General features: G+C 38.4%; 2 protein-coding genes across 3 annotated transcripts; both read left to right on the top strand.

Moving 5' to 3' along the window:
- Positions 1-746: 746 nt before the first annotated feature.
- On the top strand, positions 747-20860 carry LOC125240097 (oocyte zinc finger protein XlCOF6-like). Its single transcript, XM_048147943.1, has 4 exons — positions 747-1041; positions 15465-15606; positions 16018-16083; positions 19476-20860. Exons 1-4 carry the CDS (start codon positions 913-915, stop codon positions 20858-20860), a joined length of 1722 nt encoding a protein of 573 aa, XP_048003900.1. The 5' UTR covers positions 747-912.
- Positions 3209-14944, top strand: LOC125239731. Of its 2 annotated transcripts, none has more exons than XR_007178555.1 (2): positions 3209-3790; positions 14912-14944. XR_007178555.1 is itself a non-coding variant. In XM_048147375.1 (2 exons), exons 1-2 carry the CDS (start codon positions 3720-3722, stop codon positions 10238-10240), a joined length of 1221 nt encoding a protein of 406 aa, XP_048003332.1. In that variant the 5' UTR covers positions 3209-3719; the 3' UTR covers positions 10241-11277. The 2 variants fall into 2 exon arrangements, 1 of the variants encoding a protein (XP_048003332.1); XM_048147375.1 differs by lacking the exon at positions 14912-14944 and adding an exon at positions 9091-11277.
- Positions 20861-21590: the final 730 nt, after the last annotated feature.

Here is a 21590-nt window from a genome sequence, read left to right as displayed (position 1 = left end):
GTGTGCTGAAACTGGCTGTCCTCCCTCATCGCACTGGATTCTTGTCCAACTCTTTCAGCTGTCAGGCGATTCGTCTATGGAATGCCCTCCCTCTGCCTATCAGGCAAGCTCAGAGTAAACTCTCTTTTAAAAGCAAGTTGCGTAAGCACTTATTTGCAAGCATTCGAAATTAAATTCTACTTGATATCTCGCACTAGGTACATTTATTTATTTATGTATGTGTATTTTATTTATATATTTGTATTATACTAATATATATGTAGGTTTATTTTATAATAGTAGGTATCGACTTGTATTTGCCCTGAAAACCAGTGCCGCGTCTATAAGACACGGTATTCGCTGAGTGGCATCCTATTTGGTGTACTAGTTATTAAGTATTATGTACTTGTTTTTATTATGTATCTGTATGCCAAATAAATATTTTCTTTCTTTCTTTCTTTCTTTCTTTCTTTCTTTCTATTTAATTAATCATTACAATCTCATACTGACTCTATAATATTGTGCACCAAACTAACTATCTCTGTTTTGCCCAATGGTTGACTGGTAGAGAATGCCTTAAGGCGTTAAGTCCGCTATTTGTACTTTTTATTGATAATTTGTGCAATAAAGTTTAAATAAATAAATAAAAGCCATACCTACTTGTGAAATAGTAATTCTATCAAAGGTACAGTACAGTCTGGCACGAAGAGTTCTTTGCCAGGTTGTACGTATATTGATTTGATTCTCGAAGTTCCGTATAGCTAGCCGCTAAAAACCGATACTGCTCATCAGACATCCCACATCCCTAGTGTTAAAAAAATAAAACGTCACTGTCATTAGTGTCATTTCATATTAGTAACGCGAGTGGTGTGGGTTGCAATTACATGGGATCGGCGTGTTGATTCTATTGTTTTGAACGTATATTTGTTGGTGATGGGGCCGCTGACCCCGTGTGGCTGCTGCCAGCTGCGCGCCGCGGACAAGGAGCTGCAGGCGCCGTACACCCGGCTCGGCGCGACCGAGGTCTACGCCCACATGCTCCGAGAATGCTTCGGCATTCACGTAAGTTTGTTGAAGTGATTTGGGTGTAGTTTTGTTGAATAACACGTACAAATATACACTTTATTTTCTTAACTTTACACAATCTACTTTGTATTGAGATTGTGTAAAGTTAGAGTTTTTAAATTAGGCTTGTGCCGTTTCGTTCTTTGATCGGAACGCTCCGATCTCGTTCAATCTCTTCCACGAACTAGTTCGCTCTTTTAGGTCTTTTGCTCATTTAGTTCAGCCAGACCAGCAACCACTGCGGTCGGAAAGATCAGAACAAATGGGACCGAATAGTGTCAAAATGATACGAATAGTCCACAGACAGTAAAATTCCGGGCCGAAAGGTTGTAAGTAACCCAAGTTTAATATGAAAATTGACGTTTTTTTGTTGGTCTGCTAAGTAGCTCTATTCTCGGTCGGTGCAGTCACACACTCGTTCTCGATCCAAACCGCTCGCTCGCCGATCCTATACTGAACTAAATGAGCAAAGACCGATTCTCAGGTCATTGATGGGATTTTATTCCTAACAGTTCATAGTTTGTGAACGACACAAGCCTATTTTAAATGAAATTATATTTTGTATGAAATCACATATACGATTTGGCGCCTCAATGTTACCTATAAAACAATAGCGAATTGCGCAGAATTTCTTGTTACAGAGCTGAAGAGAGTATAATGGTGAATATGTTGATCCAAATCCCCTAAGGTAGCTCGTACAATTACAAATACAATCACTGACACACAAACACACACCCATACAACAGATACCTACACATACGCTCACACAGCGAGAGTGTGTGTGTGTGTATCGTACGTCAGATTTAAAATAAAAATACTTAATACTGTAAATAGAAAATAATACTATTTTGTATTAAATCTTTAGTTTAGTATGAACTTTGCATGTTTATTTTATTTTCACATTTTTGCTTCTTTTTCTATTGTACATACATACATACATACATACAATCACGCCTGTATCCCATAAAGGGCTAGGCAGAGCACATAAAACTACTAAAGCTTCAGGGCTACTCTTGGCAAATAAGGGGTTAAAAGAAAACGAAACTGTGGCATTGCAGTGACAGGTTGCCAGCCTCTCGCCTACACCACAATTTAACCCATATCCCATAGTCGCCTTCTACGACACCCACGGGAAAAAAGGGGTGGTGAAATTCTTAACCCGTCACCACACAGGCTTTTTCTATTGTAATGTAATAATTGTCTAAAGGATAGGATGCCCCTAAATATATTATGTAGAAATTTCTGTAGAACGGTCACCACAACACAGGCCTCGCCTAGTGTGGGACCATGGATATAGTAAAATCGTATGTTATTTTTCTAATAATTGTTTATTTTTTATTTTAAATAATGATACTCTACCATCAGAAATCCTAATTAGTGATGGTTGCTGAAAAAGTGTAAAGTAAACCAAAAACATATGACAAGATATAATTGAGATAGCAAAACAATCTCTATGACTAATGAATGAATTACATGATACACTAAGAAGATGTTCAATTTTATTATCAGGGTTCGAAAATATCTGATAAATATAATAAATATCGGATATATATATCAACTTTGATATATATCCAATTTGTATGGAGGGCATATTATTATTTTGTTGAATTATTTATGAATACTACTTTAGACAAGGAGAAATCTACTAATAACAAACATCTAGTAGAACACAGTAACAAACACAAAAAAAACTGTATTTTTAACAATGTTATATTTTTTTAAAACCACTTTTGTATTGCAATATTTATAAAAACGTGATATACTTCAGATATTTATATCCATTGATATATGTTCAACTTTCGTATGAATATCGGTTTTTTTAAAGAAACAACACTATTTTGTCTTTAGCTTCCGGTGTGTTTAGCCCGGCACTAATCATTTCCGGTAGCCATTACCTCACATTCTTTTCGCTCTCGATCTAACTTGCGAACGCGTCGCTGCATTAAAATTGCCATTTATTGCTAATAAAATAGTTAAAGTCACATTTTCCCAACAATTATCGTTAAATTAAGTTTAAACTCAGTGCTAGTCACATTATCAAAGTGGACAGGAAGAAAGCTCTGCTCCAAGAACAGTTCTGGGCTCGAGGAGACGGTAAGCCGGGCCCGCACGTGCGCCTTGCATACCAAGGCTGATGGTAAGCGAGCTGAAACCAACCCACTGGAACCTCATGCTAAAAGGTATGTGACATATGCACTGTTTTTTCCCCAGTAAGTGTTTGTTTAAATCTCTAAAATTTCGAGTTATCTTTGTCAATTTCGTCTTAAAGATATTTTATTAAATTACAGTCCGCTCAATTAGTTCATCATTAAACATTTGTTCCTTCGGCCGGATCCGTTGAAAAGTTACCTATTTTTAGTAAAATATCAAATTTGTCGTGTCGTAATATTTTTCTAATAAATTGGTGGGTAAAACTTTAATTCTCGATTCGGTTAATGGCTGACCGGAAGTGTGACTTTTATAGTAGAATTTAGGTTGGTAGCAGTGTGACAGTTCGTTCAATCCGCTCATCTCGTTCGGTCTTAGTCTATGCTTTGGTGTATGGCAACAATTCGGTTGTCATCTCATCTGTCATTGTCAAAGTCAACAAGTTAATTTTATTGAGTAACGTAAACTGTTAATTTATATTTTCGTTCTCGTTTTTCGATAAATCAACAGTGATTATTACGTGAAAAATGTCGGACATTGATGTGAGCAATAGAGACGTTGACATGGATAGGGTTGAACGCAATTACGCGGTTATGCGGTTAGAGTTAATCTTTGATTGTATAGATTTAGAGGGTTATGTCGCGGCCGACTTAAACCCAATAGTTGAAGACTTTCATCGTGCCCAAAAGGCTATAATGAAGAAAACAAAGGATGTAAATACGGAGTTCTCGGTTACTGTCGATTTTGAACAAAAAGTAAATAGTCTAGAGCCAATTTGGCCACAAGTCGTCTCCTTCACGATTTTCGTCGACATCTCTTCTAAATACCTAAAACAGGTATGGATATGTTCCTCGTTCTCTCCAGATTACGAATTGACCTGTTTTAGTTTAAGGAGGGGGGACGGGTCGAGAAAAAGGGGGGAAAGATGGCGACCGACCATCATAGATATTTATTCACATCTCGAGTCCTATGGCACCTATCTGTTCGTGCGAGGTGTCATTTGAAAGCTTATTAAACCTACTTTAATTGTTTTCAAATAACTATGTTCATAAAAGTAACCGTTTAGGAAATATTTGAAAATATGTGTTTTTTTATCGCGCATGAATTGCACAAGTACTAGTAAAAAATGCGTCTAACTCAATAAACAATAACTTTACCGCAATTGATGTTATTATAAAATTTTTGCATCTATTCATGCTCTTTCTAAAAATATAAATTTCATTGGTATATGATAATATATAACCATGTAATTAAGAATTTTGTTTGGCAGGGGTTATCCTCCAGGTCGCATTAACGGGCGCCGACCGTAGTAAAGTATTCAATATTTTTGAGGTCTTATTTTACGGATCCATATGTGAGAAGTATTGTTTGAAAGATAATTAAACCTACTATAATTGTTTACACATAACTATAGTATTAAAGGTAGCTGTTTACATAATATTTGAAAATATGTGTTTTTTATCGAGCATGAATCGCACAAGTACTGGTAAAAAATGCTTCTAAGTCAATAAACAATAACGTTACCGCAATTGATGTTATTTTAAAATTTACGCGACTATTCATGAGCTTTCTAAAAATATAAGTTTTATTGGTAAGTGATAATATAACCATTAAATTACGAATTTTGTTTCGTAGTGGTCACTCCGCCGGTCGCATAAAAATGAGCGCTGACCGTAGTAAAGTATTCAATATTTTTAAGTTCTTATTTTACGGATCCATATGTAAGAGGTATCATTTGAAAGCAAATTAAACCTACTATAATTATTTTTGAATAACTATAGTTATAAAGGTAGCTGTTTACAAAATATTTGAAAACATGAGTTTTTTTTTCGAGCACGAGTTGCACATATACAGATAAAAAATGCTTCTAACTTAATAAACCATAACTTTACCGCAATTAATGTTATTATAAAATTTACGCGAAATTTCATGCACTTTCTAAAAATATAAGTTTTATTGGTGTATGATAATATATGACCAAGTAATTACGAATTTGGTTTAGCAGGGGTCACTGCGCCCTGTCACGATATTGGGTGCTGACTGACCGTCGCCAAATTTTCTACGTTACTCAGATCCTATTTTACTGATAAATTTGTGAGAGGTATCATTTGAAAGCATATTATGCGTACTATCTGTTTTTCTAATATTTCAAGTCGGAACTGTAGAAGTTTACAAAATATTTGATTAGTAATATGTGTATTTTACTGTGCATGAATAGCATTGGCATTGATAAGACACGCTTCTAGCTCAATAAATTATAGTTTTCCGCAATTGAAATAATAACAAAATGAATGGAAAATGTATGACTTACACAAAAAATAAGTTTGGTTTGTATTGCATAAACAATTAATTTGAATTTGTTCAGCTCACCTACTGCGCACCATCATATAAATGGATGTCCACCGTCGTTGCCTTTTTTCATGATTTTTCAGATTTTATTTCACTAATCGTATATTCATAATAAATATAATCTATCACGTATCGAATTTACTTATATACTTAATTGATCAGTAAAATAAAATCTGTAAAATGATGAAAAAATTAAGGCAACGGCGGTGGACATCCGTTTATATGACGATTGACCGTGCGCAGTGGACAAATTAACATTAATTGTTTAAGCAAAACTAACAAAACTCATTTTTTGTAAAGGCCATACATTTTGCGGTTCATTTCGTTATTATATCAATTGCGGTAAAATATAATTTATTGAGCTAGAAGCATGTTTCACTCGTATCAGTGCGAATGCTATTCATATACAGTAAAAATACACATATTGTCAAATATTTTGTAAACTTCTACAATTACGACTAAAATTATTAAAAAGTAACGATAGTACGCATAATATGCTTTCAAATGATACCTCTCACAAATTGATCGCTAAAATAGGATCTGAGAAATACATAAAATTAGGCGACGGTTAGCACCTATTTACGTCACGGGGGTGCAGTGACACCTGCTAAACCAAATTCGTAATTATTTGGTTGTATAATATCATACATCAATAAAACTTATATTTTTAGAAAGCATATGAAATGTCCTGTAAATCTTATCATAACATTATTTGCGGTAAAGTTATTGTTTATTGGTCATGCACCAAGATCACAGAACACCCCACTAGAAGCCAAATGCAAGCGATATTGTTCGAGACGCAAATCACCAATCCTTGCGGGGTGAGGCGGGCGCGCACGGTGCTGCCATTGGTCGTTTCAAATAATGGCGCGCCTTTATGATTAGCAGTAGGGATGGGAATGGGACATGTCTATTATAGACAATGGTACCGGTACCAGTACTGTGGTGAATTTGTTTTGCAACAAATTATAATATTATAATTAAATTATAATAAGGCCTAGTTACCCTTCGAGTTGAAAGGTCAGATGGCAGTCGCTTTCATAAAACTAGTGCCTACGCCAAATCTTGGTAGTAGTTTCCAAAGCGGACCCCAGGCTCCCATGAGCCGTGGCGAATGCCGATGCCGGGATAACGCAAGGAGGATGATAATTGTGATAGCATCTCAATAAAAATCATTCTAGTAACTAATAACTAAACTGTGAATTTTTACTTACGTTTACTAAGTTAAATAACCAACTAAATATTCTAAACTAATCAATGAACTAAATACCACTACAGACTCTACAGATTCTAGATAATTATTCACTAATACAAATCTGCTTTCTTTTATATTTCATAAAATGGTAGCACATGGTACGAACGGCAGTACGAAGTTCCCGCAACAGACATAAACTAACATGGCCCCATGCCTAGTCGTTTACGTGAAAGGGATAGCATATCACATTGTTAACTCGGTAAAGAGGGATGGACGCGCCTCGGCGCCGCTCAGCACAACCATATTGACCAGTATAAATGAACTCCGCGGACAATAAACAATATTCAACAAAATAATTAATTTGACTTAACTGTGGAATGTTGTTCCATCTTTTTTACATGTAGAAGTGTTAGAAGTTTTGCCACACCACTTTATGCTGTAAGAGACCATTGTTTGCAACCAAAATTGATTATTTAAGATTTTTTCCCGAGCGGACACGGACACTGTTAGCGGGTCGTATACTTGGGCGCTACTGATCGGTGTCGCACGCGTTCAAACTTTTATAAACCTGATTTGTCGTATGCTTGGTGACCGCGAGTCGCCCTGTAAGGGCCATCTTGTTGTATTGATCTGTGACCAAGATACAATCTTAAAAATTATGAAAACGGCAACGAAAATGGTCATCCATGTATATGACGGTGCGCAGTGAGTATGATGGATAAATTAACATTAAATGTTTATGCAATACTGACATAACTTATTATTTGAAAAGGTCATACATTTCGCCGTTTATTTTGTTATTATATCAATTGCGGAAAAAATATAATTCATTGAGCTAGAAGCATGTTTTACTCACATCGGTTCCAATGCATATTTTCAAATATTTTGTTAGCTACTACAGTTACAACTAAAATTATTGAGAACTAATGATAGTACGCATAATATGCTTTCAAAAGATTCCTGTTAAATAAAATAGGATCTGAAAAATATAGAAAATTTGGCGACGGTCAGCATCCATGTACGTGACCGGGCGCTGTGGCCCCTACTTAACCATATTTGTAATTACTTGGTTATATAATATCATACACCAATAAAACTTATGTTATTAGAAAGCGCACGAAATTCCGCGTATATCTTATACTAACATCAATTCCGGAAAAGTTGTTGTTTATTGATTAAGAAGCATTTTTTACCAGTAGGTACTTGTGCGACTCATGGTCTATAAAACACATATTTTCAAAAATTTTCTAAACAGCTACCTTTATGATTATAGTTAATTAAAAAAAATATACTAGGTTTAATTAGCTTTGAACATGCTTTGAAACGATACCTCTCGCATATGGATCCGTAAAATAGGACCTCAAAAATATTGAATACTTTACTACGGTCAGCGCCCATTTCTGCGACCGGGCAGAGTGACTCCTACTAAACCAAATTCGTAATTACATGGTTATATATTATCATATACCAATGAAACTTATATTTTTAGAAAGAGCATGAATAGACGGGAAAATTTTATGATAACATCAATTGCGGTAAAGTTATTGTTTATTGAGTTAGACGCATTTTTTACTAGTAGTAGTGCAATTCATGCGCGATAAAAAAACACATATTTTCAAATATTTCGTAAACGGTTACTTTTATGAGTATAGTTATTTAAAAACAATTAAAGTAGGTTTAATAAGCTTTCAAACGACACCTTGCACGAACAGATTGGTGCCATAGGACTGGAGATGTGAATAAATATCTATGATGGTCGGCCGCCATCTTTCTCCCCCCTTTTTCTCAACCCGTCCCCCCCTCCTTAAACTAAAACAGGTCAATTCGTAATCTGGAGATAACGAGGAACACATCCATACCTGTTTTAGGTATTTAGAAGAGATGTCGACGACTTTTTGTAAAAGAGGTCGTTTGGTCCCTGACTAAAAGTCAATCTTGACAAGGTTAAGGAAAGCTGAGCCTGTCATTACAAGCAAACATGAAACTGTTGACAAACATGATAGTAGTGATAATAATTCAGCGAAGTTACCTAAAATTGTTGTGAAACCATTTGATGGCTCCTTGCACAATTGGTTGTCATTTAAGGAACTCTTTGATTCCTTAATTCATAAAAGGAATATTTCGAACATTGAAAAGCTGCATTATCTTATGACATCGTGTCAAGGTAAGGCTTTAGATTTGATTAAGAATTACCCAATTTCGGACAACAGTTACATGGATGCTTACAATGCTTTAAACAATTTTTACAATAGAAAACGGCAAATTGCCTTTGGGTATTATGAAAAGATTTTACTTTGTGAACAGGTGAAGACCAAGTCTTCAACTGAACTAGATAAAGTTAACCGTGTTTTTAGAGAAACATTACAAGTGTTAGAAAGATTCGACTTACCCGATAAAAACTTTATGTTATTTCATCTGTTGTGGGGAAAATTGGACAAGGCGACTCGGGAGGCCTTCCTCCTCGAGTTCAATTCCAATGAAATTCCAAAGTTTGAATTGCTACAAGAGTTTGTTGAAAAACAAGTCCGCGCTCTGGAAGTAACGGAGGTTAAGCCCGTAACAAGTGCCATTAAAGGTAAAGGCAAGGTAACACTAGTTGCCACACAACAAAATATATGTGTTTTCTGTACTGAACTGCATAACTTAGAAAATTGTAAAAAATTTAAAGTTTTAGACACTTCGGAGCGGTTCAAGGTGGTGAAAAACAAGGGCTTGTGTGTTTGTTGTTTCTCCAAAACTCATAAAGTTAAACAATGTCGATCGGATTGTCGGTGCAGTATATGCGGTTGTTCCCACAACACTTTATTACACTTTGGAAAAAGGGAACCGGCTTCGCCAGAGGCTGAACCAGCACCTCAGCCAACGGTGAGCGGTTTAAATAGCAAAGTGACTTTGACGTCGGTCCAAAGTAATGGATTAGTTTTATTTGCTACTGCTCGGGTAGCTGTTCGGGATAGTTCAGGCAATTATCAAATAGCTCGTGCTCTTTTGGACGGTGCTAGTGGTGTCAATTTTATTTCCCATGACTGTGCTCGAAGATTAGGTTTACAGGTAGATGATACTAGCGAGCCAATTACTGGAATTGGACTATCTGAAGTTGCACCTAAGGGTATGTTATCATGCTCTGTTAAACCTATTGGATCAGAAATGGTTAATTTTGACTTCCAAGCGTCAGTGCTTCCAGTTATCTGTCCGGAGCAACCATACTATAGAGTCAATACATCGGAATGGCATCACATTCAAGGTCTACCTCTCGCTGACCCTGACTTTGCGAAGCCGGGCCCAATAGATTTACTCTTAAATGCAGAGATCTTTGCATCTTCCATTTTAAGTGGTAAGAAGGAGGGCCGGAAGGGGCAGTCAAAGGCTTTGGAGACTGTTTTCGGATGGGTTCTGATGGGTGACTGTTATGCCTCTCGTACACAATCTTTCACTAATTGTCGGAAAGATTGTTTTTTTCGTGTCGAATGCTTCACAATCAAACTTGTCGCTGTCGTTGGATGATTCTCTTAAAAGGTTCTGGGAACTAGAAAATATTTGTGGTCCGAGTAAACCTATCTTGTCGAAAGAGGATCAACTATGTGAAGATAACTTCCGTGCAAATTATTGTCGCACGAGTGAAGGCCGGTTCGAGGTACCTCTACCTTTCGTCGATCCTTCGAACAAGCCTACCTTTTCGCACACTCGTGAAATTGCAATGCGGAGATTTTTTTCGTTGGAACGCAAGCTTACAAAGCATGCGGATTTTCGTAAAGCTTATGCCTCCTTTATGGAAGAGTATGAGGTCAGTGGTCATATGGAGCAGGTTGCGCCGCCTGTCTCTAGTGTCGGGAATTTTAATTACATCCCACATCATGGTATTTTGCGCCCCGAATCTGTCAGTACACCTCTGAGAGCCGTTTTTGACGCAAGTTGTCGTGACAGCAATGGGATTTCGCTTAATGATACACTACTAGCTGGACCTAAGTTACAAACTAATATTTTTGATGTCCTTACTAGGTTTCGATGGCATAAAATAGTCTTTACGGGTGACATAAAGGCCATGTATCGTCAAATCCTCGTGCCAAACGAGGACGCTGAGTATCAGCGGATATTGTGGCGACCTTCGACTGACGGCCCAGTTAAAGACTATCGTTTGCGGACGGTAACTTATGGTGTGAAATCGGCTCCGTATCAAGCTTTGCGCACAATAGCACAGATAGCGGAGGAGACTGCTGACTCCTATCCTGAAGGGTCACAAGTGCTTGGGAGAGACATTTATGTTGATGATGTCGTGACAGGCGCTGACTCTATTGAGCAAGCTTTAAAAATTAGATCAGATTTATCTGAAATTTTGTCGTCGGGTGGGTTCCATTTGAGAAAATGGACCTCCAACCATAAAGGTTTTATCGTTGACCTTCCATCTTCTGAGTTGTATTCGAGTGATTTTAAACATTTTGATGAACTTTCGGATTTGTCCCTTAAAATATTGGGATTGTTATGGCGTCCACAAACAGATTCGTTCCAATTTGAGGTTGCAACACCACGTGATCAGAAATGTACTAAACGTACTATTTTATCGAATATAGCGCGCATATATGACCCGCTAGGATTCTTATGTCCTGTCACGTTTCACGCTAAATATTTAATGCAGGTCTTGCGGTCATCTGGGGTGCAATGGGACGATGATGTTCCAGAAGCAATCACATCAGAATGGATGAAATTTACCGATCAACTTCCGTCGTTGAAATCTGTCGTTATTCCCCGTCGCATCATCCATTCGTTTGTTTCATTACAATTGCATGGATTTTGTGATGCGTCGGAGCGTGGTTACGCTGCTGTCGTCTTCTGTCGTGTCGATGACACACAAGGCTCTACTTTTGTAGAGCTTTGCTGTGCCAAAAGTAAGGTTGCGCCTCTGCGTAAATTATCAATTCCTCGATTGGAACTGCAGGCTGCCGTGTTGTTGGCAGACCTGATGCAGTCAACACAAGAGGCATTAAAACCTCTCTATGTTGTTCAGGAAATATTTGCATGGTCAGACTCGACCGTAACGTTAGCTTGGATCAAGTCGTGCCCTTCACGCTGGAAAACATTTGTTGCAAATCGTGTGAGCCATATCCAGGATCTTGTTGCTCCTGATCGCTGGCGTCACGTCAGTACACACCACAATCCTGCTGATGCAGGATCCAGGGGTTACTGCCTGAAGATTTGGTAGAGTGTGATATTTGGTGGAAGGGTCCGTCGTGGTTGGTAAAGGAAGAGAAGGATTGGCCTTGCTCACCTTTGCACGATCCAAGCAATGACTGTATTGTAGAGGAACAACGTATTTGTAGCTTACTCGTGACGGCCGATCCTAACTTAATTGATGAAGTCCTTAGCAGGTTCTCCTCGCTTTTCACATTAAAGCGTGTGTTAGCCTACTGTTTCCGTTTTTTACGGTCAGCTAAGGATGGAAAAGTTGTCGGATCTCTACAGTCAGCTGAAACCACTGCAGCTCTCATGTTTTTAGTAAAACATGTGCAGCTCACTTCGTTCAGTGTAGAGATCAATCAATTAAGGGAGGATCGTTTGAACGCATTGCCAAAGGGTTTGCGCAAGCTTTCATTATTCATTGACAGTCAGGGTATTGTCAGGGTGGGCGGTCGCTTGGCAAATTCTCCTATTAAATTTTCTGTCAAACATCCCATTTTATTGCCTCGCTCCCACCGACTCACTATTTTAATAATTGACGAATATCATAAAAGATTTTTACATCCAGGTGCCCAAACTTTACAAAATTTACTTGCGCAAACGTTTTGGATTTTGTCGCCAAAGCGAGCAATTCAGGCAGTGATTGGAGGCTGCGTGAAATGCTTTCGTGCCAATCCCTCTGCGGCATCTCCGCCGCTTATGGGAAATTTGCCTACTTTTCGCGTCTCGCAAATTAAACCTTTTTCGAGTGTCGCCATTGATTATGGAGGACCATTTGATATCGCTTTCGGTCGTGGCCGTGGTGCGAAAACGTACAAAGGTTACATCTGTGTTTTTGTATGTACTAGTACCAAAGCCATTCACATAGAGCTTGCTTCAGAGTTGTCGACAGAAGCTTTCCTCTGTGTTCTTAAACGGTTTGTCGCTCGTCGTGGTCGATGCAGTAACATCGTCTCTGACCAGGGTAGGAATTTTGTGGGCGCTAGTAACTATCTTGGTTCACTCATGAAAGGTGCTGCTGATGCCCAAGAAATTAAATTCTCGTTTAACCCTCCGGGTACGCCTCATTTTAACGGATTAGCTGAAGCCGGGATACGCTCGGTTAAGGCTCACCTCGCACGGGTTGTAGGTAATCCACAGAACACCCCACTAGAAGCCAAATGCAAGCGATATTGTTCGAGACGCAAATCACCAATCCTTGCGGGGTGAGGCGGGCGCGCACGGTGCTGCCATTGGTCGTTTCAAATAATGGCGCGCCTTTATGATTAGCAGTAGGGATGGGAATGGGACATGTCTATTATAGACAATGGTACCGGTACCAGTACTGTGGTGAATTTGTTTTGCAACAAATTATAATATTATAATTAAATTATAATAAGGCCTAGTTACCCTTCGGGTTGGAAGGTCAGATGGCAGTCGCTTTCATAAAACTAGTGCCTACGCCAAATCTTGGTAGTAGTTTCCAAAGCGGACCCCAGGCTCCCATGAGCCGTGGCGAATGCCGATGCCGGGATAACGCAAGGAGGATGATAATTGTGATAGCATCTCAATAAAAATCATTCTAGTAACTAATAACTAAACTGTGCATTTTTACTTACGTTTACTAAGTTAAATAACCAACTAAATATTCTAAACTAATCAATGAACTAAATACCACTACAGACTCTACAGATTCTAGATAATTATTCACTATTACAAATCTGCTTTCTTTTATATTTCATAAAATGGTAGCACATGGTACGAACGGCAGTACGAAGTTCCCGCAACAGACATAAACTAACATGGCCCCATGCCTAGTCGTTTACGTGAAAGGGATAGCATATCACATTGTTAACTCGGTAAAGAGGGATGGACGCGCCTCGGCGCCGCTCAGCACAACCATATTGACCAGTATAAATGAACTCCGCGGACAATAAACAATATTCAACAAAATAATTAATTTGACTTAACTGTGGAATGTTGTTCCATCTTTTTTACATGTAGAAGTGTTAGAAGACTTGCCACACCACTTTATGCTGTAAGAGACCATTGTTTGCAACCAAAATTGATTATTTAAGATTTTTTCCCGAGCGGACACGGACACTGTTAGCGGGTCGTATACTTGGGCGCTACTGATCGGTGTCGCACGCGTTCAAACTTTTATAAACCTGATTTGTCGTATGCTTGGTGACCGCGAGTCGCCCTGTAAGGGCCATCTTGTTGTATTGATCTGTGAGGTAATCAAAGGTTAACCTTCGAGGAATTTTATACAATTCTGACTCAGATTGAATCCATGCTCAACTCTCGTCCATTGACACCTCTTAGCTCGGATCCTAGTGATCTCTCAGCCTTAACTCCAGGCCATTTTTTAACTCTGGAACCGTTGTCGATTGTCCCAGAGGAAAATCTTGTAGATAAAAAAGTAAGTGTCTGTAATCGTTGGAAAATGATACAGAAAATGCATCAAGACTTCTGGCGTAGATGGCACGCTGAGTACGTCCATACTCTACAACAGAGGACTAAATGGAATAAAGTAAATACAAACATTGTCGTGGGTTCCTTGGTCTTGTTGATTAACGAACAGACAAGCCCTTTAAAATGGCCTCTTGGGCGCATCGTTGCTCTACATCCCGGAGTTGACGGTGTCTGTAGAGTGGTCACAATTCAAACTGCCACTGGTCAGTACAGAAGACCAGTTGTGAAGCTGTGTCCTTTACCACTTTCAAATTAACTTTCGTCGTTCTAGTATTATCACTTAGTTTAACATTATAGTTTTTAAGTAGTTTGTCGAACTCTAGCACTATTTGTAGAGTAAATATTGCATATTTAGGTGAGCGGTATGTTCAACTTTCGTATGAATATCGGTTTTTTTAAAGAAACAACACTATTTTGTCTTTAGCTTCCGGTGTGTTTAGCCCGGCACTAATCATTTCCGGTAGCCATTACCTCACATTCTTTTCGCTCTCGATCTAACTTGCGAACGCGTCGCTGCATTAAAATTGCCATTTATTGCTAATAAAATAGTTAAAGTCACATTTTCCCAACAATTATCGTTAAATTAAGTTTAAACTCAGTGCTAGTCACATTATCAAAGTGGACAGGAAGAAAGCTCTGCTCCAAGAACAGTTCTGGGCTCGAGGAGACGGTAAGCCGGGCCCGCACGTGCGCCTTGCATACCAAGGCTGATGGTAAGCGAGCTGAAACCAACCCACTGGAACCTCATGCTAAAAGGTATGTGACATATGCACTGTTTTTTCCCCAGTAAGTGTTTGTTTAAATCTCTAAAATTTCGAGTTATCTTTGTCAATTTCGTCTTAAAGATATTTTATTAAATTACAGTCCGCTCAATTAGTTCACCATTAAACAATATATATCGTCAAACCCAGCTGGATATATATCCTATATATATATCTTGATTATTGATATACATCCATTGATATAAATATCGTCGAACCCTGTTTATTATACTGTTGGTTTAACTTCTAAATTAGAATCAATTGTAGAGTTAGTTTGTTGGATGGAAACAATTACGTTTGCTAGTAACTTTACATATGTCAGTTAAACCTAATGGTTGCAGGTGGCACTGAGCAGTGAAGACTCTTATGGGATCTGCTCGGTGTGCGTGGGCCGCCTGCAAGATGCAAGTGACTTCAAGCTGCAAGTGCTGCGTACTCAGGCGGAGCTGCAGGCGGGGCTGCAACAAGAGGCGCATGTTAAAAGTTAGCTAGTCATATTTATACCTGTTAAATTGTATTCTGTTTCATAACAACAAAAGAGTTAATGAGTTTAATTAGCAAAATTAAGAAGGTGTTTTAGCCTAGTTGGAGGCGACAATGCTTGCAAAGCTTGAGGTCCTGTCTACAAGTCGTTCCAAGGACATTGTTTGTCAGCTATTCTTGACTTTTTGTAGTGACCTACATATTGATCATAGAATATTTTTTGATAATTTTAAATAAAATTGCTCTGGTGGCACAAATTGCACTCGCAAGGCCACAAGTTCAGGTCCTGCATGAGGTGGGAATTTTCTAAAAATCTATTATCTTTCACATGATTAAAAGTATATAAATAAATGTGTCAATAAGTTTTGCGGTTATCAAGTACATTGAGTGTATTGTGTTTGTTTGTTCTAGAAGAAGAATTAATAGTGGAGTCAGAAACGGAGTATGGAGATGTGGCCGGTGACGAGCCGGTGTCGGGTAAGTGATAAAACTTGAGACCGCTAAAAGAAATATCAGAATGGAGCCAACTTATTTTTTTCCATGTGCCGCATGAAAGAGCTTGGGTTAGTCATTACTCCTGCCACAGCCAGTATCGGAACCCTGTCTCTTCATCTTGAGTGAAGTCTATTGCCATTGCTACATAGTACAGCCAAATAAGACTTGAAAAAAATAAGATGAAACTATGTCTATCAGATCATTATTTCAGACAGGACCACCCATAGCTTTATTTATATTTGACGACCGGTCTGGCTCAGTCGGTAGTGACCCAAGTTTGAATCCCAGTAAGGGCATTTAGTTGTGTTTTGAGCACAGATATTTGTTCCTGAGTCATGGATGTTTTCTATGTATATATACGTAGGTACTTAATTATCTATTTAAGTATGTATATCGTCGCTTAGCACCCATAGTACATGCTTTGCTTAGTTTGGGGCTATAAAGTTGATCTGTGTAAAGTGTCTCCAATATTTATTATTTATTTATATATAAATCAAGCTAGACCCAAAGACAGTGTGTAATTCTAATAAAATAATGCAGCCTGCCTTGTATCGGAGACACACACGCGTTAACGCTCGTTGACTGTTAGGTTCTTTTAAAAGCTCATATCGCTTATGTTATGTCATTAACTGTTATCGCAAACATATTTACATTACATTGCTGTTGATAAATTTTCCAAAAATTAATTATGCTGTGAAAACTAACTGAAAAACACCTCATGATTAATGGTAACACTAATAAATTATATCTATCTAAATACAGGGTGGGCCAGAAATTCTTGCATATTTGAAACATCGATAGAAATGAAACTATATGTGTTATTTAAAATCTAATTTATTCAACATAATAACAATGAAATGCAATTTATTTTTAAAAATTACGTCATCTAGATGACCTCCGTCTCGTCGTTGGCACTCTTGCAATCGGCTACGCAAACTTTGAAAAACTCGCTGGCACATGCTGCGGGGTATCGCGGATATCTCATCCCGAATGTTTTGCTTTAATTGAGGTATAGTCGTTGGTTTGTTAACGTAAACTCGACTCTTAAGATATCCCCACAGGAAAAAATCGCAAGGTGTGAGATCGGGGCTCCTCGGCGGCCATGGATGTCACCTCTGCGAGAAATCAATTTGTTCGGAAACATTTATTTGACTATGGGTAAACTCATGTTTGACGTATGGCACGTTGCTCCTTCTTGTTGCATCCATGTCCTGCTATTGTATCCTTGAAATTCTTTCAACTGTGGTCCCAAACATTCTTGCAACATCTTCACATATTCCACTGAATTGACAGTTACGTTTTTTCCTTCATTATTTTCAAAGAAATACGGACCAATTACATACATATTTGACCAGTCACATAGAAACCGTCGTTTTTATAAAACTGCTTAACACAAAAAGCACGCTGTTTTCCCGAGAAACGCTCCATTTAAAAAAAAACTGCACTTAGTGACACATGGTTTCCCGCCATTTTCCCGCCTCTAGCTCTGATAGTTAAAAAAAAATTCAGTCTTGCTATTTGCAAAAATTATTGGCCCACCCTGTATATAAAAGAAGAAACTGACTGACTGACATATCAACGCACAGCCGAAACCGCTGGTCCTAGAGATTTCAAATTTGACACGTAGGTTATTTATATAGTGTAGAGGAGCCCTAAGAAAGAATTTTTCAAAATTCACCTCCTAAGGGGGTCAAATGGGGGTTATAAGTTTGTATGGGGAAACAAAATTAGTTTGACTGTTTTATTCGGAACTTCACAGGAGGATTCCTAAAGACATGACTAAATTAACTAAATACGTGTTTCAGGTTTCTTGAAAAGGTACCCCCTAAAAGGGTGAAAGGGGGATGATAATCTCAAAAAATCTATGTAGGTATCGTCTTTATAGTTTATCGGGTCGCTGATCAGGGTAAATACAACGCTTTTAAAATCTAACGATACGGAAGTGAAGTACCTTTTCCCCTGTTGTGGTGCAATGGGGTTTAAATATCTAAAGTAGCCTTATGGGTTTCGTTTTTATGTTTACTTCTGATTCAGGAGAGGGACGGGACGAGACGGATAGGGATTTTTCTATGTCTCTGTTTAGCCCGATGGTTGACTGGTAGAGAATGCCATTAGGCATTAAGTCCGCCAATTGTACAGTTTTGTTTTATTTGTGCAATAAAGTTTATACACCCTGTTTTTATTGAATTCCGTTAACTTTAAGGGGAGGTTCTTTGGATCAAATACAATTAATTTCTCTAAGAAACTAGCGTCTTAACTCTTACGGTTATCGATTTATTCAAAAAATAAAGATAATTACTGAACACGTGTGTGACAACTTTTACCAATTCCTAATGTAATTTGTTTTGACATATGTCGTCAATCACTTGACACTAACTTGAATGTCTTAAGGGTCTCACACACTAACAAATTCATTTATTTTGATTTATATATGAAAATGATTTTTTTTGCGAATTTAACTTAAAGGGTGGTCCCTGATAATTAACCTAGCTACGTGTCGAATTTAACGGAAAACAAAAACGACACGGTGTATAAATAAATAAATAATCGGTCGGCAATCGGTATCTAGATAGTGCAAAAAGCAGGTGACTCAGTGGGAAGGGATTAGTAGGTAGGTAGGCATCGGCGAGTGTCCTGCATTCCTAATAACTATTACATTCAGTGTGCTGAAAGAAGATAGTTGTTTGCTTGCTTTTTATAATTTTACGTTTGCAATAAATATAAGCAAAATTGTAAGCGAATTAAGTAGGTACATTTTACCCACCGACCATAGTGTCGGAATACGGGCTATGTGGGTTGTTTATGAAGGTCTCCCCTACTCATACCTACTACCTACGCTGTGGTCGAATGTGTAACATTTCTGCAATCATTGCATTCATTTTTTAAAAAACAATAGTAGTAGTAATATATGTGTCATCGAAATAATCGCAGACAAATGTACCTACAGAAAAACCTACGGATCCAAATGAAAATCTTAATTTTTGTATACGTTTGAATAAGAATACTTTTAGTACGCGGGCGAAGCCGCGGGTACAACTAGTGTCTCTATATGTAATGTTTCTGTTTGTAATTTATCGCCCGTATAAGGCTTCCACACTGAAATATTTACATGAATACATTACAGACTACCATACATAACTGTTCAATTTCATTGCTAATAAACCTTGCCTTAAAAATTCGTTAAACCTTGCCTCAGTCCATCATACGTTCCCTTCTTGTGGTCTACATCGAAAGGTTTCGCTTGGCTCTCCTAACCAGCCACTTCCTGTATATGCGGACTTGACACGGCGCAGCCTCGCCGCCCGCCGCCGCTGTCGTCCAACCGTCTAACCAAACTCGGCGTCGACTCAAATCCAGACATGCTTTTGTTTCAGTAGCATTAGTCGGCGCGGCTGGAGCGGACCCGGAGCCGGCGCCGTCAGTGTCCTTGCGCGCCAGACAGCAGCTCGCGATGGCTTGCTGCGTGAGGCTCGCGCGCCTCCGCGACTCCCCGCGCGCGAGCCAGCCGTGCCCCGCGCCGCCGCCCGCCACTGTGCAGCGAGAGCCCCGCACACAACTCTACACCTGCGACACTTGCCGGGCGCACTTCACACACAAGTCCACCTTACTCACACATATACAGAACCTTTGCGAACGAAGAAACAAACGTGAAACCTCCTTAAAACTGTTTACACATAAAGGGAAAGTCAAAACAAATGAGAATACTCAGACTGAAGTTAAACTATACGAATGTAAGGAATGTATGAAGCGATTTAGTCGAAAGTATAACTTACGTATACATGAAAAATATCACAGTGGACTGAAACCTTATGTATGTAAGGTTTGTAACAAGCGGTTTACACAAAAACGGGATTTAAAACGTCATGAGATAACTCACGGTGGAGTGAAGCCATATATTTGTAAAGTTTGTAACAAGGGGTTTGCTCAAAAAGGGAGTTTGAACAATCATGAGAATATTCACAGTGGAGTGAAGCCATATGTATGTAAGGTTTGTAACAAGCGGTTTACACAAAAAGGGGATTTAAAACGTCATGAGATAACTCACGGTGGAGTGAAGCCATATATTTGTAAAATTTGTAACAAGGGATTTATTAAAAAAGGGAGTTTGAACAATCATGAGAATATTCACAGTGGAGTGAAGCCATATGTATGTAAGGTTTGTAACAAGCGGTTTATTCATAAAAGGAACTTAAAATATCATGAGAATACTCACAGTGGAGTGAAGCCATATGTATGTAAGGTTTGTAACAAGCGGTTTATTCATAAAAGGAACTTAAAATATCATGAAAATACTCACAAAGGAGTGAAGCCATATGCATGTAAGGTATGTAACAAGCGGTTTAGATCTACAGGGCATTTAGAAAGTCATGAAAATACTCACAGAGGAGTGAAGCCATATGCATGTAAGGTATGTAACAAGCAGTTTACACAAAAAGGGGGTTTAAAATATCATGAGAATACTCACAGTGGAGTGACGGCATATGTATGTAATATTTGTAACAAGCGATTTACTCAAAAATACAGTTTAAAATATCATGAGCGTACTCACAGTGGAGTGAAGCCATATGTATGTAGGGTTTGTAACAAGGGGTTTACATCTACATCTAATTTAAAAAGTCATGAGACTACTCACAGTGGAGTGAAGCCACATGTATGTAAGGTTTGTAACAAGGGGTTTGCACTAAAGTCGACTTTAAAACGTCATGAGATAACTCACCGTGGTGTCAAAGCACATACAGCACAAAAAAAAAGAGAATGAAACCATACGGTTGTGAGGAATGTAATGAAGGGTTTACAAGAAAAGTTTATTTAGATACACATAGAAAAAGAGCCCACGATGGAGCCATGTCATATAAAGGTTTAGCCTATGACATGCATTTAACACGAAAAGGGGCTACAGAAAATCATGAAACAACTCAGCCGAATAATGAAAAAAGTAACAAACATACATATGATGGAAATAGTTCAGATACGCATATTGGAGTGAAGCCATACACTTGTGAAGAATGTAAGAACCAGTTTCCATCACAGTCGGAGTTAGACAGACACAAGAGGATCCACTCCGGAGAGGAGTCGTACGAGTGCGAGATATGCGAATCTTTATTCTTCGATGAAGCCAGTTTAATAACTCATGTTAATACTCATGCGGGCAGAGTAGAAAATTGTTGATGATGGTTGTTAGGGACGCCCGTTGCGCGTCCCGAGACACGCGACGCTCTGGTGTGGCCGGTCACTTAGATAATGTTAAATAAATAAATAAATAAAAAAATGTTTATTTATCAGCTCACAAAGGATTCCGAATTTTACACTAAAATTAACTAAATTAACAATTTAATAGGTGAATCAAGTTGTTGAAAATCCTTTGTGAGAGACTGGAGTCTGAACTAGGTTTAGACCTGTATTACAGATCACCAGGCTCTCACCCCGGAGAAAAAATACTACACCTACACTATCATGTACTTAAAGACTAAGTACAAGCATATAGGTAA

Source organism: Leguminivora glycinivorella, chromosome 26, assembly GCF_023078275.1.
Source record: "Leguminivora glycinivorella isolate SPB_JAAS2020 chromosome 26, LegGlyc_1.1, whole genome shotgun sequence".
NCBI lineage: Eukaryota > Metazoa > Arthropoda > Insecta > Lepidoptera > Tortricidae > Leguminivora > Leguminivora glycinivorella.
The sequence above is the reverse complement of the archived record's forward strand: the minus strand, read 5'-3'. Positions and strand labels throughout refer to the sequence as shown.

Bases quoted from the DNA above. Each gene is read 5' to 3' on its own strand.
- LOC125240097 (XM_048147943.1), top strand. From the start codon at position 913: ATGGGGCCGCTGACCCCGTGTGGCTGCTGCCAGCTGCGCGCCGCGGAC. The intron at 1,042-15,464 runs GTAAGTTTGTTG...TAATGGTTGCAG, and splicing joins GAGAATGCTTCGGCATTCAC to GTGGCACTGAGCAGTGAAGA. The intron at 15,607-16,017 runs GTTAGCTAGTCA...TGTTTGTTCTAG, and splicing joins ACAAGAGGCGCATGTTAAAA to AAGAAGAATTAATAGTGGAG.
- LOC125239731 (XM_048147375.1), top strand. From the start codon at position 3,720: ATGTCGGACATTGATGTGAGCAATAGAGACGTTGACATGGATAGGGTT. The intron at 3,791-9,090 runs GTTAGAGTTAAT...CCGTGTTTTTAG, and splicing joins CGCAATTACGCGGTTATGCG to AGAAACATTACAAGTGTTAG.